At 42.1% G+C, this 18,924-nt stretch overlaps 1 protein-coding gene across 1 annotated transcript in view; it reads right to left on the bottom strand.

Annotated features, from left to right (window-relative positions):
• Positions 1–18,924, bottom strand: part of lama2 (laminin, alpha 2) — a 163,599-nt gene that overhangs the window by 106,163 nt on the left and 38,512 nt on the right. Inside the window, 8 exon segments of the mRNA XM_030109644.1 lie at positions 82–139; positions 550–649; positions 723–901; positions 2,459–2,576; positions 5,483–5,572; positions 5,794–5,973; positions 9,020–9,210; positions 10,523–10,574. Coding sequence (XP_029965504.1) covers positions 82–139; positions 550–649; positions 723–901; positions 2,459–2,576; positions 5,483–5,572; positions 5,794–5,973; positions 9,020–9,210; positions 10,523–10,574 — 968 coding nt within the window.

The raw sequence follows: 18,924 nt of genomic DNA, 5'->3' as shown, positions 1-18,924 counted from the left end.
ACGTGTCTATCACATTACATGTGTGCGTGTGTGTGTGTGTGTGTGTGTGCGTGTGTGTGTGCGCGCGCGCGCGCCTCTCACCTGTCACATCGCAGACCCCCGAAACCCTCCTTACACCAGCATGACCCCTCTGGCTGGCCTGTCCATCAAACACACACACACACACATTTTTGAAACCCAATGTGAGTAAAAATAAAAGTGAGTCCTTTTAAAGTGGATGCAGCCAAAATAGCTCCGCTTTTTTCCACAAAAGGGTAAAATTATCCTTAATATAAATAGTTCTGTTCTGTCAATGACATTTTTTCAATAACAGAGGCTTCTGCTGAACTTTGCTAACCCTGGTCCCACAGGAAATCAGACCAGACTGAATTGATGAAACGTTCAAACCACTAAAAGTGCAAATTTAAAAAAAAAATTAATACAAGAAAAGTTTCAATCGGTCTTCCAAGAGGCTGGATTTGTTTTACTGTAGGAAATGAAGGATATCCAGAAAGAACAAGGCTCACATACATAAGAAAAGGCAGAAAGTTTAAACATATTGATGCATACGGGGTGTAGCTTGGCTTGAATCAGCGACGCAGGCTTGGCTGACCGAACCGTGTGGGTCGCACGAGCAGGGCGTGCAGGGATCCTCATCCTCAGCACTCACCTAGAGGAAACAGACACGGTTACAAAACGGCAGAGAGTCGACTCAAGCGCAGGCTCGTACTGAGATGACCCACCCCGGCGGGTCGGTAGAATCCAGAAAGGCAGCTCTGGCAGTTGATTCCGGCCGTGTTGTCCTGGCAGTCGATGCAGACGCCGCCCCCTCTGTATTGACCGTGGGTGTCCAGGCTGAGTGAGAGATCTGCTGCTGTCTGATTAAAGTAGCACTCCTCTGCCTTTCCATGGCAGTTACACTCTGAAAAACACACACAAAAAGTTAGTTTGGCCGCAGTGCTGCATTTGATGGGATTTGCCGAGTCCCGCCCCCTCCAATAAAATACTATACAGTAGCATATGCAGCCAGAGGGACACTTCTATAATCCCTTTACTTCTTCTGCTTAGAAGTTAGGAAAAAGAAAAATCCCATCCACCTCTTTAGACACTGCCGAGAGGTTTGCATATGAGCGGAGCTGTTTCAAGTCTTCCAGGGGAGGAGGAAACAAAAAGTCTTCCTCTTCACTCAGCAGGCCTGTTGCATTGACTGAAGTGCTCAGGAATCATAAATATGCATTGTTCTGTGGATTTTTTCCAGAATTGCATTGAAATGTGAAATATGAAACAGCTGCAACTCCAGGTCACCTTTAACCAAACGGTGAAAGCGGTCGGAGACATTATTTTGTGAGGAGAGCCTTCTGTTCTGATCTCATCCATCCCTACCTGATGTGACTGGTCCCCGTTTGCTCAGTTCAACATTTGGTTTTCCTCACTGTTGCTGTGCTTGTTTACTTCACCAAGAATAAAGACTGTCGTTTGCTTCAGCATTTGAACGCGTTGTGTCCTCCACGTCCTCAACACACCTTCACACTGTTTTATAAGGTCAATCACGGTCACATGATTTCCTCTGGAAAGTTCTTCTTGTCCTCCAGGCAACACTTAATCCACTTGGATGGTGTTCATAGTTTGTTTGGAGGAGTGAGAAAGGTAAAAAATCTTCCCCTCTGGTCCTTCCCAGTATGATCTTACTTGACACTGCTGACCTGTAAAGCTGTTTGATGCCACCGGGCTTCTCTCTCTTTACTATCATGCGCTGCCTGCTGGACGGCACAGTCCTCCCCCGACGCCTCATTTCAGGAACAGGTTTTCTATCACTTTTACAGTGATTGTGCAGCGGGCCGAATGACCCCGCTGTCGCCGCACTCCGCGGTATCAGAGCGCCGTTACCCCAGAACGAGTTGGATCTGTCTCAACCCGTTACTTTATTGTTGCGGCGCCGGGACCCTCCTTCACTTTTGTCATGTTGTGTCAGCGTCAAGGCAGCAGAAGCCGTCCGGTAAGACCGCGGGGCTGTTAGGAGGTGTAGCCCGTGTGAAATAAAACGAAGATTACACGTTGTAACCGTAGTTTTATGGTGACAGGTGGAAGCCTCTAACCTCGTCCCCCGACTGATACATGATGAAGGTTAATGGATGCAAAGGTGAGTTTCTGATGGCTTTATACAGCCTTATATCAAAGATGGATTTCGACTGGCTGTTCACTTCTGTGGAGGGCATTCAACTAGCAATAATATTACCAAGTGTGGGAGCAAATGTTGCACTACAGAAAACAGTCACAAAAAATGCGTGAACCTCTGACAGCTGCAACAACTTTATCAAATGCACAAAAACATGAGACTGCAATCTAAAAGTGTAAGGAACTTCAACAAGTATGGTTAAAGTCACTGTGTTTCTCAAATTGTTGCAGACGAAGTGATATTGACATATGTAGATGTTATGAGTGTGCAATTTCGACTTTATTGTGTTGTTGTTGTTCTTACTCTCACAGACGTGCCGAGTGAGGAAGGTTCCCGCCATCCAGGGCTGCTGGTGGTAACCCGGGCAACAACGATCGCAGCTCTCCCCGCACGTGTTGTGCTCACATTCGCAGCTAAACTTCTGCATATGCACACACGTTCGCACAAAAAACACAGGGAAAATACATGTTAGCAGCGGAAAAGCGGAAAGTCTCGGTTTGAATCAACGCATCGACTGGGAGCTGATTTCAAAGACAAAACTAAACGCGGTAACAAACGTCCACTGCAGCCACTTCTGTTCACGCTCTGGTGAACTGCTGACAAAGAAATAACAAAGCGTCAGAACTTAACTCGACACTAATTTAAATCAATTCCACACACAATTAAGAAATTGAGCTGCACTTTTAACCACATGATAGATTCCTGGGTTTGAAAAGGTGACAGATGTTAAATATCCGCCTTTAATACTGCAAAGAATGTGCAGGCGTAATTAAAGGAAAGAAAGAATCACAGCTCAAAATATTGCATCGTATTTGAGAGCAAGATACAGCTGAGCCACATCAGTTTTACCCATTTAGTTGATTTTCTTTTATAAGAATTTTCAGCTATGAACACTACACAGTTTGTATTAGGAAAAAAATGTTGTACTTATGCTTATTTGCAAATCACATATTGAAAAAAGGTTTCTTTATTTGTATGCCTATATTTAATTTCTCGTACATACTGCATAAAATACTTTCTCTCATAGAGGTCATCCGTATTTCCTTTGATTACCAAGTTTGCTCAATGAAAAGAAGCACAAGTTTAAAGAACAGTGTTGAAATGCTGTTTTAACCTCATATTCAAAGTGTAAAAAAAATGTTGTATTGCACACACATAATAACACCACGACAAAAACATCAGAAGTTAATCCCAAAACACTGCAGTGATGTGAGATATGCAAATAGGAAACGCAATAAATTGATGTGCAGATTTCTAAACTTAGATTTAACTCACAATGCATCATAACATCTCAAATATTGAATTGAATTGCATTGAAATATTGAATATCGGACATTTAGTACACACATAAACTCTTATTAATGACGGCAACCCAAATACAAATTACAAAACAACATATTCAAAAAACAGGATTGAAGAAAGTTAAAAAAAAAAAAAAAGTTAATTTTCCAGCCAGTCAGGTTAAAAGGCAAACGGCAATCCAATGAATCAGCATTCCAGGGTCATTCTGAGGGCGTTGAGTCTCAAAACACTCATAACATCTCATCCGCTGTCTATGTCCAATCCATAGCGGCTGGATTCATTTACACTTTACACACATCTTTGCTGTAGTGACTGTATTGTGTTGTAATGTACCTGCAAACATGAAACTACAAACACACTGGACCCAAGTGGAGAATTATCAAACAACAGAGGAAGCACAGAGGAGCAACCTGCTAGAGAGGGCTGCCAGTTAGCAGCAAATGGGTTCACTATTATTCTCCCAGGAGGGATATAAATTCAAAACGAAACAGAGTCAAAGTAGGATGTAGCCCAACATTTGCCAACTTTGAGCTTCAGTAATTCAATTTAGGACTTTCTGTAAATTGGTTGATGTGGCGAGGGTGCCAGATTTAACTGAGAGGAGAGTAGTACAATAGCGCAGCCGGAGCCAAGTGAGAATTTTTTGGCACATGTGAAATTTGCCCCTTTTATCAGAGACAACGCTGCAGCTCTCGCTTCAGGCTGCCTTTGTGCTGAGCACGCATCTGAACAAATGTTCTGTACACGATCATCAACAAATCATCTCGCAGGTCTTCACCTTCTCCGCTTTTTGAACGTCTGCCCAGAACTGCGTGGATTTTCGCTTTTTTTTCCTAAACTTGTATCAAAGTGAAGGATCTTGTCAGAGCACAAAGCTGGACAAAAACTCTTCAAGTAAATAAGATGAAATGAGCCACATTTAGGTTTTATAAACTGTATGTGGTGTCAGTTTTACGATTTTGAAAGTCAGAGGTAAAATAGCAAATTAGAGAAACAGTTGATCTTCTTACCAAAAAGCACATAATGCATATAATGTAAGTACGTCCGCAGTTTTTGAATGCATCTAACTGTGGAATCCACTGCCAGGAGTCATATTACTGGAAATGTATGACTGTAATACCTGCATTCGTCAATTATTTTGAGCAAATCATGCAAAGTTTTAGAAGTATTTGATCAAATAAATACAACAGCCGCGTGTCCACCCATAACATCGTGATCAAAAGAAAGGCTTTTTCTTTTGTGATTAAGAATTTGGAAGAAGATGAAGCAAGTTGAGGCGTTAAGTCAGTGACATCCTCACCAAGGAACCAGACGCCAGAGTCTTCATGGTTCAGCCTCAGGACATGTAGAGGACACAGGACGGTGTGTGTGTGTGTGTGTGTGTGTGTGTGTGTGTGTGTGTGTGTGTGTGTGTGTGTTCTTGTATTTCTATCCTTGTTGGGGCCAAATGTCCCCACAAGGATAGCAAAACGTGGAACGACGTGCCTTGTGGGGACCTTTTTCCGGTCCTAAGTAGGAGAAACAGTGTTTTCTTGACCATGTTGTTGTTACTGAAAAAAGTAAAAGTGCAAAAACATTTCTTTAGGGTTAGGCTTTGTTGTGGTGTGGGTTAGGGTTAGGGTAAGGGTCAGGGTTAGGGGCTAGACATGAATGGGAGTCAATGGACGGTCCCCACAAGGATAGAAATACAAGACTGAGCGTGTGTGTGTGTGTGTGTGTGTGTCTGCAAGGGACACAGGTGACAGAGCAAAGTGTTGTCCCTTGTCTGACTTCAAACAGAGGCGAGTTTGATACCAGACACCTGATCTTCTTCTGTTTCCTTCGCAACACACACACACACACACACACACACACACACACACACACACACACACACACAAGATTTGATGTAAGGTGATGGAGACGAAGCTGACGCCCGGGGGTTTACATGTTTGCTTCGGTCCTGTTCACCTCTATGAGAGAGCTCCATTACCTCCATGGTATTGTTAATGATACAGAGGGAGAGAGAGAAAGGGAAACTTTTACCTTTGTAACACTGTTGAGCGGACAGGCTTTGGCGTGGCCGTAACAGATGCACATCCCTCCAACTGAGATGTCCTTAACAGAATAGTAGTACTGAGAGAGAGAGAATTGGGGGAGAGTCAAAACATTACGGATCATACAGCAGATTAAGAACACTACTAAAATCCAATTTCGTCCATTTCACACACATTGTGTTGGTCAATCACATAAAATCTCAATGAAAAATATTTACATTTGTGGTTGCAAAGTGAAAAAAAAAAAAACTTTTGCAAGCCGTGGTAAATAAAAGAAAAGTAAGAGTATCTGAGACTCACCCGCCTTGTCACAATGGGATCGATATCTTTGGGGTCGTGCTGTGTCAGGGTCATGAGATCGGCGTTCAGCGTCCGGATTCGCTGGAACACCAACCTGATGTAGCGGGCGGAGGTGAAGTTCAGCAGGGTTGGGGAGGGGTCGTCTGCACTGGGTCGACCATTGATCAGGGAAGTGTGGATCTATAAACAGGCAAACACAATCGCACGGAGGTTTGCTGATTCAACACAAACAAAGTGCAGGAGTTCTGTATCTGTGTGGAAGAGAGAGATTTGTAAATAAAAACCTGGAAAAAATGAATGATATGTACACCAAGTTGAGTGAACAACTTTCACCCTCCACTCTAACTCCCAAATTCATCACTGCATTGAGCCAGTCAATAATGTACAATGTATTCTGAGAAAAATCACTAGATTTGCCTCATACAGACTTGATAAATGATTTAGTTTTCCAACTGAAGGAAAAGAGTAGAGAGAAGCCTTTTGGGTGTATTTGTGTAAAATACAAACAAGAGTCAACAGATTGGAAGGAGGAGCAACAATCCCTTTGTAACAAGGCCTGCTTATGAGACATTTATTTTAATCTTCAAAAAAAAAAAAGAAAAGTTCTGACATGTATGCCACTAGCTGTGGTTTGTTGTCTTATTTCAGGGGAAAAAAAGAGTGTCTTATTTAAATATGAAACCACAACTGCTGTTTCAGAATACTATGCTTTGAACATGATATTTTGTTTAGCACATGAGTTTACATCCTGTGATTGTCGTTCTATCACCATCACTGTCATTCACCAGCTAAAGGCCTTAAAGCCACAAACCACAGCATCTACATGTGTTGCACAAACTCTGACTTCAATAAATTCAAACCACAAACTCGAAGAAGCTTAATATCACGTGTGTTCGTGATTGAAAACCCTTATCCAGGATCCACAGGCATGATTTATTGGTTTCTTTCATTTTTTTTCTCATTTGTTCAAAAAATAAATACAATCCTCCTGCACTAAAGGAAGAGGGGGGGAAGAAAAAGCATTTTGGTGGATGTCGCTTCTCCAGGATGTTTGAGCTTCACTGCACAGAATGATGTGTGAGCAGAGTCTGAAGACAGTTTTCAAATTCGTTCTTAAAAGTAAAAAGTTCCACAGAGCTCGCTGAGAGTTTAAGGCGTGTAACTGAGGGAATGATTTGTGGCATTACAACTTGCTCAGAATGCAGTCCTGCTCCAACGGACAGCTTAAAGTGGAATGACGTGGAACCCACTTTTATTCTACAGACAGGATAATGCAGGAATCACCATGCTACAAATAAATGATCTGAGAAAATCTAAGTTAAAAAAAAATGCGGTTTTCAGATGAGTGGGTAAAAACTGATACAATTTAGAGTCACAAACCAACACGGTTTATCAATCATGACAGGTTTGCAGCCACAAATTGTCCAGGGATCTAAGAATCCTCTACGAAGAAGCCATAATTAATGCAGATGAATTAATGGAAAACATGTTCCGATATTGGAAAACCAACCACAAAACAGCACAACAAAACTGTTTATTTCTAAGCATTTGAAACCTACAGGGGAAATAACACAACACTGACACAAGGGTGCTTCTTTACATGAAAACTGGGGCTTGATCCGCCTTTAACTCCGAGTAGAAACAGATAGAAGCAGCCTCAGTTCAAATTCCAATCAACCATCAAGAAGCAGCGACATAATGAGCAGTGTGTGAGTGTGAGGTTCTGTCTGACTGTCCATCTGTCCGTCTCACTAATCTGGCCAATCGCAACATTTGGCATCTGTAAAAAAAAAAAAAAGCAGTCTCGCACTGAGCTGGGAGTCTGTGCATGTGTATGTGTGTGAGAAGAAGGAAATGGTTGTGTATGTTAGTGCTGTGGTGCACGTTTGTGTGCACATATATATATACATCTTATAGAGAGAAAAATGTTTCATGAGGCCAGAATTGTTTTTCATTTCCTTTAAGGTTAGACTAAAATTAGGGAGGCAAAGAGTAGAGTCAGTGCAACTGTTGTGTGTGTGTGTGTGTGTGTGTGTGTGTGTGTGTGTGTGTGTGTGTGTGTGTGTGTGTGTGTGCGTCCATGTGTGTGCATGCGTATATACATGAATGCAGCAATCCTTATTTGTGTAAGTGGCACACATGGAAATAACGAAAGAGAAAGATGTGTACATGAGTGGTGTGTGTGTGTGTGTGTGTGTGTGTGTGTGTGTGTGTGTGTGTGTGTGTGTGTGTCGAGCGGCGGGGTGACATTGTGAATGTGTGTGTGCTGCTGTGACACATCGCCTACGACTCATTATGGTTTCACTGTGATCAGACGGCTAGGGAGCTGTCAGGCGCACACACACACACACACACACACACACACACACACACACACACACACACACACACACACACACACACACACAGACACCTCAGTCGTTACTTGCAGCTCTTGACATATCCCAGCTCGCGCCCCCTCTAGCGCTCCCCCGCAGGACACAAGCACATACAGCACAAACACACACACACACAGACACACTGAACACACACGCTGGCAGAGGTGTTAACCAGAACTACGCACCACCATTAATGTAAACGCAGAGAGGCTTCTACAATTAGCCCTGCATGGGGAATGTAAAATGTGTGATTAGTTTGTTTTCACTGCACACTTGGGTGTGTGTGTGTGTGTGTGTGTGTGTGTGTGTGTGTCCTCTCTTCATTAATGTCAGTTATTGCAGGTTTGCCTTACTGTTTCTTATGGGCTGCCTTTGCACAGGGCTGATCAAAGCAATACAGCAGTAAACAGCAGCACGCATGTGTGTGTGTGTGTCAACATGAGTTTGATTTTATTTTTATCATAAATCAGATTTTATCTTCCCATCATTTATTGAAATTACAGTTATATAATCGATTTCACATTATAAAATCACACCTGCTCTCAAGCTTGGTATCACACTCGAGTGTTGATTCAGTGTGTTCCTGTGGAGGAGCTCACAAGTCCGTATCCCTGGCCTGCTTGACAGGATGGAAAATGTCTTCTGTTTTTCTTTGACATGTGCAAATCTAATTTAAACCCCACCCCCACCCACCCACCTGTGTTCCCTGCTGACTGACAAGAGGTCTGAAAATGGACAAACAAGCTCAGCCTCTCAGGAGTTGTAAATATATGCCATCTAACTCCATCTATACGTTCTATATTAATTTTAGGAAGACGGTTTTCAGAAAATATAACTGCGACTGTTACCTCGCCGTTCTCCAGCGGGTGAATCTTGGAGTAGAAGGACGTGCAGATAACTTCATCGTCCCTGGTGTACGACGGAGGACCGGTTCGGGGATTGATGTTGAACCTGGTCAGGCACTCCGTTTCGGTGATGGCGTAGTACTGCCACGGCTCAAATGTCAGGCCATCTATCGAACGCTCCAAGATCCAATTACCTGTGGCCAAAAAAAAAATATTGGTAAAGAACACAATGATGAAAAGCTTCAAATGTCTGATATGAAGATGAGAAAAAGATCAATAAAGATAATGGGGAGCATCCAAGCATCTGTTTACCCCCCACTGTTTAATATACATAGAAAATTGACGGATGAGTCAATTCTGGATTCCTCACTAAGAGCAAACTATGACATTGTAGTTCAGTAACTCATCACTGAATCAGTCAAAATTCATATTGGAAGGTACAAATATGGTCGCTGTGAAAAGGGATTACTTTTCTTGGTTAAAGCTGATTAAAAAAAAAAGGTTTAAAAATCAGAAAAATACATAAAATGTCATTAAAACTGCATAAGTAAACATCATACAACACATTCAACATGATAATCAGTTCAACAGTTAACATAAATCAAATTCATTATCACTGTTTGAGAGACAATGAGGGGTGGGAGTGCAGTGTAGTGTGCACTCTCAATGTGAGAGGGCTCACGGTTCGAGTCTGGGCTTCAGAGGCTTTCAGAAGGACATGGAAAACATGCAGGATTCTGGCCTTGCAGGACCAGGAGTGGCCATCCTCCGCGTTAGTACCTGTTATGCTACTGCAAAACAGATCTGAGGAATAGAGAAGAAGCTGTTTCTCAATCTGCTTGCTGAGGTTCTGAAGAGTCCGTCTCCGTTCAGAGGGCAGCAGGTCAAGTTCACGTTGAGTGAAATCCTGTAATACAGCTGCTGCTGACCGGAGTGAATGTCTTCAATAACCACCCAAACATCTCCTATAGTTTTATCTACTTACAGTAATATACTGTCGGTTAGTTTGCACATAATCCAGTGCTTATAGGTCTGTGACGCAAAAGTAAAATTTGGAATTGTTGTTTACTAAAAATAAAAATTATAAAGTTTTTTTAAAACCTTTGTCATTGTACTTCCACTCCTTTTTAATTGTCGTGTAGGCACTTGTTTTTCGTCACTGATGTGGAAATCTATCTAATCGGAGAATTGATTTAAAGTTTTGGTGTTTGTTTGTCTTTTAAAGCCAACTTTTTTCTTTAACTTACAGCGTTGTGGCTGGATCGTTGCATAGCCATGCACCTTCTCGCGTAATGAGGGCAAAAGGTGCTTGTTTAGTGGAAAACGCAATAACACTTGCAGACGGTAAACTAGATTGTTGTCTTCTTAAATCCACGTCAATAATGTTAAAGTCTGGGGTAAAAATGCAATTTACTGAAGTCCAGCATGGTTAAATTCTTCATCCAGCCATGAAGCTGCTCATGAAGTTAAAGATGTGTTTACATGAGAAATAATGTGAGTGAATACCTGGTCGAGGTGAGTTGGCGGCTTTTATGATCACATAGGCGATCTGGAAAACCTGGAAAATGCAAAGAGAAGACATGATAACATGAAATTTAAAAAAAAACTCATCCCTTTTCTTCACTTTAAGTCTGTAGAACCACAATTACAGCCAACTTAGAATTGACTGTGTGAGTAGGAACATAATGCAGAAAGCAGTCAGGTAAGAATTAGTTATTAGCTCATTCATCTTCACAGATGAAATGTATTCCTATTGATGTGACATTAATGCAAATGAACCCACTTGCTGCTGAAAATCAACATAGGATGCATCAAAGAGGGTTCACTCTGACTTTTGAATAAGCCAAACATTTCTCCGCTATTGAAAATGTTTATCCAACTTTCCCTGGACAGGAGGAAAGGGCAGATCAATAGCCGGCCAGATGGGAGGATATAGATACAGAACATTAGATTTAGGTCAAACACCGACTCTCTTTCTCCACCGTCTCCCTTTTGCTATCTCTTTTCACCGCATCCCTTCTCCCGGCAACTACATCTCTCTTTCTTCTCCTGATGTGGGAAGCAGTGTCACATTGCACCAATTAGAATAGGGAGAAAGCTACCAAATGTGTGTGTGTGTGTGGGTGTGCACGCTCGCACTTGCGCACATGTGTGTGTGAAAGCATCTTTTAAGGTAACCTTATAGCAGTCATTCAAACCACCTACAAAGAGTCACTGTTACCTGTATTCACGCTGTGCGTTTGGGTGTGTGTGTGTGTGTGTGTGTGTGTGTGTGTGTGTGTGTGTGTGTGTGTGTGTGTGTGTGTGTAAGGAAGAGAGTCAGAGAGCTTTCAGCTGCAGCTTGTAATATGGTGACAACTTTGGGACAGCTAGGCAGCTCCAACAGCTAAACATAGATCAACACAGCTAACTAATGCAGTGTGTGTGACTGAGTGTGTGTGTGTGTGTGTGTGTGTGTATGTGTGTGTGTGTGTGTGTGTGTGTGTGTGTGTGTGTGTGTGTGTGGCAATTGCAATGTGTCACACCCCCAGTTTTGATCAAATGTGGATCAGATGGAAGTTGGATTTTTTTTTTTTTTTTGGTTTGTTTTCTCACTGTGAAACTCAACATGTCTGGCAAAAAAACAAAAAACAACAAAATCCACTCTGCAGAAAAACAACAAGCAGCCGTCCACAAATCTGGCAAAGAAAAATGTATCTCAGACATGTTTATGTATGTTGAGCACATTGTATGCGATTGAATAAATGATTCGGCTTGTTTTATCTGTCATACCAGTGTTGTTGGTTTTTTTTTTTTTGGTTTTTTTTTGCTTTTTAAAATCTTTTAGAAAGGGAGAAGTAAAAGTTTAGAGTGCCCTGGTGTCATCAAACTTTGAGAGGATTTTATTTATTCAGGGTTAGGGTTATGAATCACGAAGACACAGCACTAAATGAAACGGGGGTTTATTTACCACACTGGGCGTGTTGGCCGACCCCTTGAGGGACAAACCGACTTTCCAGTCTTCCTAAAAACAGAATTGCTGCTCCCCGTGTGAAGGCAAACATGATGTCAAAGTCATATTTCTCCCATCCGTCTTTCACCCATTCCCTGCCACTAAGCAGACGGTCGCAGAAGTCTGGAGCAGATCCCAGCAGACCGAGAACAAAGGAAGGTTTCACCCTGACAGGTCGCCAGTCCATCACAATGCAAACAAAGAGACACAAAGATCAGTTTATGTCTAGATATGTACAAAAAAACAAAAGCATTTATATCAGTGAATTAAAAAGCTACATTGATCTCTAAACACTCTGTTGCAGCGCCGATCTCCTGAATGCACGTGCACTGACAGTCGGTGGTCATGCTTACTTTCAGACTTAAGCTGTCACTTTCATTAGTGCTTGACAAATCTGATTCCATAGAAAGAGGCTTAATGGCATCACCTTACGGTGGGAAAAAAATACAGTTTGCCATCACTCAACAACCACACGGTGATGTTATGAAGGGTTTTGCCTGACGAGTACCAGTTTTATCTAAAAAGGAAGTGAACGGTCTGTCTGGCTGAGCCAAACAAGTGTAGTGTTGAAAAAAGAAGCAATCAGCGGCTAATATTACCCTGAAATTAAATCAAGCAGTCTCATCCAAGCTGATGAATAACTGTGATTCCAGAAAAACAAACTGAAGAAAAAAAACGACTGAGTCAATGTAACTTTTTCTGCTGCACACTGCTTCTGATAGAGAAATGACAACAGCGAATGTGGTGGAGAAGTAGATAAAAGGATAGAGAATCACATATATGTTGAGAAATATCAAGCATGCCCTCTTCTAACTCTCACAAGAGACGTTATTCTGAAAAAACCATGCAAATCGCACAGTTCTCAAGCACGGTTTCATTGCTGCCATCTTACACACTTGACAGGAACTAGTTTTGCCAGGGAGCGGCTTTTGGCAGGAATCTGAGCACAGCAGCCAAATGAGCACTTAAAATGTTTATTTTAACACTCAATCAGTCCATTTAAGCCCAGTACCCAGTATGGTTGGGTTGCCTACAATTAAATAGACTGTGAAGAATCCATTTTGTCTCAGCGTGATTTGGACACACAGCGACAGAGGTTTTACTGGACAGCTGGTGTTTACAGGCCATTCACATGGAAACGTGTTAAAATCTCTCCGGCCCGATAAACTGGCACCGGGCTCCGAATCCATTCGGTTCAGCTCATTCCAGCGCCACGCGTACACCGGAGAACAAAAGACAGATCTAACGCGAGGTGGGACGGGTTCAGCGAGAGGCGCGACGCATTCAAAACAAGCGGCCAGGGATCGCGAGGCGGCGTTTCGGGATCCAGGCATGAAAGGCGCGTTCGTGCAGACGCACAGGTGGGGATGTCGTCAGAGGAGCACAATCGGTATGCAGACTCGTTAAAATCCTCTGTCACTTCAAATGAAAACGTGTTAACATCTCGCTGGACTAATAAAGTAGCTGTTGGCCCTGCTCTAGACAGTGTGAATCATCCAGCATCCCCCGGCTGCCAAACTGAATGCAGACAAACACGCGGCAGATATTCGGCGAGGCCGCTCGCTGGGCTCAGAGCAAAATCTCTCCATCTTTTCCACCGAAACGCTTCGGAAGAAACATTCCGAACGTGGAAATTTCAATGTCATTCCGACGGTTATGCGGCAAACGCATTTGCAGCATTCTCCAAATTGCAGAGAAAATCGTACAAAATATGAAAAACGGGACACATTATGGTGACTTTTCACACCGCCTCAAGACAGGACTGCGGCACATACAAACACGGGCCTGTGGTTAAAACGCGGCGATGGCCTGTTGTGCAACAGCCATTTGGGATCCGCTCTCTGCCGATCCGCCTAAACTGCCCATACCACACTTGCAGACACAAACAAAAATGCACATACACACACCGGCGCACTCGCTCACACACCGGCTCGTAATTTGGCCTTAAGCTTTGAAATAGGCTTTAGTCCACACAAAACAGCAGATGCTGCAATCTCTCCCACATTCTTGCCTTGGACCAGCTACTGTCAAACATTAAAACCAACAAAGTTTCATGGAGTACAGCAGATGTTTCATTTACATTCTCACCGGAATGAGTAAAGATATTTTTCTGGCACTAAATGCTATGGCCATATTTTTTTTTTTTTTTTTTATGTTTCTGAACCTGTTTTGTAATAAAAAGCAAACAGAAGTAGTTCAGCTGCCAAATAATGTGAGCTTCTGTTCTGTACTTTAAGCACTAATCATAACTTCAATTCAGACAAATAATCGAGATTCCCTTTGTTTTTTTACAGCGATTCCATTGTTCTGACTCATTTTGTCAACATTGATCAGTAATGATTATTTCTTTTTTAAGGTATCTATGACTGAGTGTCTGTCAAGCAGCAAGAAACCATTTTCACCTCAAAGTTGATGCGTTAGAAACATGAAAGATGGGCAAGTGTGAGGATTTAGGTAAGCTTTAAAAGAGTCCAAACAGTAATACTTCATGTCAGGGCCACAGCATCTCCAAACCGAGCTCTACTGAAGTGATCCCAGCCTACGGTGTTCAGGTACTATCAAAAGTGGTCCGAGGGAGGAGAAGCTGTGAACCACAGCAGGGTCATGGGCTGTCAAGGCTGACGCACACGGAGAGAAAAGACCGGCCGTGTGTGGCTGTGGCCTGGCCTCAGAGATGAGCTGCTGCAGAAACTGTCAGAATACACGCCGCGCTTTCATTTGTCAGGAAATAATCAACCGTGGGAACTCGAGCATTAGGGATAGATCAGAGAAACGGAAGAAGACGAACTGGTCTGATGAATCGCAATATCTGGTTTAGGTAATTGGGTCCTAATCGTACCATTGGTTTTCAACTTACTGGTTGAAAATTTTATACAAAGGTCAATAGAAAATGTGAGATAACCCACACTCCTTGATGGGTCAGAGCTGTATTCATTCTAGAAGGGGCACCAACATAATATAATCTAGATTCTTTTGATAATAGGACGTGAAACGTTAAATAGAGTATGCTTATGAATGCTTCATTATGCTGTGATATAGTAATTTTGCGGCTACAGTATACTAGTTTTAATGTGTATTTGTGAATAAAGTGGGCTATTTTAGAGCTGTGGATAAAAGCACTTTGACTGGCAGCCTCTTTCAGAGCCCTGATCACCAGGTTCTCCCTCCGTCTCCAGAGAGCTGAGCCGATGCACCGTTTGACCACTGTCCATCAATCAAACTGATGGCTGGATTTCCATAATAACCGCAATTTAACTGAGTCCTGTCTCAGGCTGATAAAAGATTGTTGCTATGGTGAGAAGAGTTCAGCCCCTCGTAGTAAAAAAAAAAAAAAAAAAAAAAAATTCCTAATACATTTACTGCTAATTTCTTAATCTATATGCATATTAATGCCAACGCCGGCGGCAACACAATATTTCACACGCAGCTTGTGCATGGGTGGAAGACTTTTAGTTTGATATCAAATGACTGGAGGTGTAACAGCTCAATAATAATAATAAAAATAAAATGGGTAGTTATTTGAAAATTATCTCAAGTTTCTTCCGCAGGTCTCTGCGGGGCGCCTTTGGCGTATTGTCGAGTCAGATGCCTCTGCACGCACAATTACGACACACGAATTTATCTAAAAATAATGGAGAACATACACAGACATCGACTGTCTCCCGTCGTACACACACACACACACACACACACACACACACACAGAGTCACACACAGTCTCTCAGCTCCCACTCTTTCTCATTATTTAGTCTCTCTGTCCAGAGAGGCTCAACAATAACAAGAGAGGAAATGAGAGTGGTGATGTCACAGGCGATAACCACACACACACACACACACACACACACACACATACACACACACACACACACACACACACACACAGACAAATACAAGAGTCCACTGTCATTTTCTGAGTGAGATGACTGCGGTCACAAGGGAAATTCAGTGCGCTGGAGGGTAAATAGCTTTCTGTCCGACTGATCGAAACTCACACAGACGTATACACAAAGTGCTCGCCGAGGCGGACACACACACACACACACTAACACAAACACGGACATTATCAGCGTTTGATATATAGGTGATCATTACACAGCGAGTGCGTTCTCATAATGTGCTAGATACATAATTGCGGTCATAAATCATTTTAAAGTATTGTTTTCGGTCTTTTCAGATGAAGATGTTTGTAAAAGTCGTCGCATGTTTATGTATTTAATTTCTGGACATTATTGTAATATTGAAAATTTGCTGGTGGAAATAAAGTCGACTGGAGCCTGAACGCAGTACGATTAAGTCTTGCTATTACGCCGCAGAACCGGAGGGTCCTTCCAGAGGAATCACTGACACAATCCCAATATTTCTCTGCATCATTTTTGATAATGATCTTCCTTTCATTGAACAGATCAGACCAATCGATCAATGTTTTTTATTCATTCATTTTCTTATTTATATGGAATCTCAGCGATGTGGGAAAAAGCCGTCATTACAGCCTGCTTTAGAGGGTCAGCGTGATTCTCCAACTGCATCAAGCCCTGCAAAAAAAACCGCTGCTGTGAAAGTGATAAAACTTCTCTCAGCGTAAAAGAAGCACATAATGTTACTCAGTTTATAGAAATGCTGATGAATCTTCGTCGAAATGTGTGCCTGACATGTACATTATACGTTCCATGTTGATTCAAATCCAACTGTCTGTCTTTACGATACATGAGAACTGTTCCGCGGTGGATTTTTTTCAAGCATGACTTCAGTGTAGTCTTCTTATCAAGCTGTCAATGCTTATAATCATACTTGGGTAACTCGCTAAAATTCTGACTGTGAACAAGCGGGAGAAATAATGCGGGCACGTTTATCGGCCACGGCGTGCGCTGACGTGGAAGTGGCGGCGTGCGCTGACGTGGAAGTGGCGGCGTGCGATTGAGCGAACAAGAGTAACCAGGTAGATACATTCAGAGGCCGTACCACTTCAGAGACAGGTGTGAAATTGTGTTTGTAGAAACACTTGAGGCTGAATATTTATTCCGCCGCCGCACCACAGTGGTGAAAGGTCTGATTGATGGGCCCAAAGTCATTAACATGTCAAGATATCTGTTTCTCTACTTCCTGTCCGGGCGTATAATTATGTTGCTCATATGTGATGGTTGACATAAACATATAAATAAACTAATCTCACCTGAGTTTGGCCTCTTTTCATTTCTCTGCTCTACCTTGGTCTGTAAATTCAATTACAAAGGAATAATAGGAAAAATGCAATTATCACGTGTTGTTTCAGTATTTCAATCTGACTCTCTGATGGATTCCTGTTTTGCTGAACATATTACATTTACAGAAGCAGAATCAGTCTGTTACGTTTGTCTGGGTCTGTCTCTGTGTTATGATAGAAAAGATCAGAATAGAAAAACTGCAACATGGAAAGAAGACATAATGACACTTTTTTTTTTTTTTTTTCCTTCTTCGTCTTGCTCTTGGGGGATAAACCCGCTGGCTATAATTTGAAGCCTCCGTTCTTTTGGGGTTTCGCCACGTCGGCAGTGAGTCACTTTGCATTTTCCGCCGCAATTTATTGTTGGTGGAAGCGTGCCAGAGCACAGGTCTCGCTGTACGCTTTGGGAAAACTCTGATGGCGGCGCCACCTCCGACAATTTCTATTACCGCCATTACCGCGATCATCATCATTTTCTCGGGGCACCACCAACACGGCGCAGCTCTCTTTGCGAGCAGTTTGATTTCAATAAACTTCACAGAGACACCTACTTAGTTTTCCAACAGTCAAATAAAATACAAACACAGTTCATGGGTTCTCATAGGTTACATGTGAGAGAAAAGGCAGCTCCTGCATTTTCATTTTGTCTTCCTGGGACGGCTGCAGCTCAGTTGGTGAAGTCTTTTTTTTCCAATTCCGAACCCCCCATCTCACTGTCTGTCAAAGTGTCCTTGAGCAAAGACACTGAACTCCAGGTCTCTTCCAGTGGTGTGTGAGAACGTTACATGTCAGCTGTCAACAGCGGCGAGTGACTGACGGGTGGCTGTAACCCGAACCCCCCTCATCACGTACAGACTCATGCTGTGAAAGTAAAACCCACTCAACTCTTCATTAATGTCTGAGTTTCTGGCAAATATCTGTATAATTTCAATTAATCCTTAAACATGTTCATTTAGTACTTTCTATGCTGGGAGATAAGATTTAATTGTGAAAGTACACCCAGGAATTAAAACAAACATGTTTCCCTCCCTCACTGAGTACATTGACATTTTCCTTAGTATGATTAATTATATACATTTTATGTTAAGGTAAAATGTATGCATTTTTCTTAACTTTTTTCATGACTGAGGTTCTTCCTCTCAAGTCTTATGTTTTATTATATCATGACTTTATCACATTTTCACATTCTTTTCATTTCTGGTGCTTATTTCTTTTTCAACCTTTACTTTCGAGCACACTTCTTTCAGTTTTTTCATTTGATCTTGATGCAGATCTTGCCCTAAATTTAATCTCACAGTGAGAGATGGTCCTCGATCCACTGAGACCACAAAACAAGACGGACTAAAATATTCAAAAAGTGAATGAAACTTTTTTATTTTCTAATCTTAGCCAAAATAATCCAGACAGGAGTCCCAAGTCTTTCTTCATTAGTGTTTTCATGAATGTTTTCATTAATGCATCTTGGTATTTTCCTAGAATATTGGTGTTTCTTCTTCATTTGCCTAAAAATCAATCTGTTTTGAACCTTCTGAGCAATTTCTGACTGCCTTCTTTAAATGAAGGGCTTCTCATAAAATAAATCTCTCATCTGAGTTTTAGTCTCATGACATCCATATAATTATAATCTGGCAGTCTGGTCTGTTTAATCACACTACTAAACCAGGCGAAATGTCCTAAATCATCCCATGCCAGTACACGGCTTCTCCATCACAAAGA

The sequence above is a fragment of the Salarias fasciatus genome, chromosome 15, assembly GCF_902148845.1.
Source record: "Salarias fasciatus chromosome 15, fSalaFa1.1, whole genome shotgun sequence".
Classification (NCBI taxonomy): domain Eukaryota; kingdom Metazoa; phylum Chordata; class Actinopteri; order Blenniiformes; family Blenniidae; genus Salarias; species Salarias fasciatus.
Note: the sequence above shows the minus strand (reverse complement) of the source record. Positions and strands in the feature narration are given on the sequence as shown.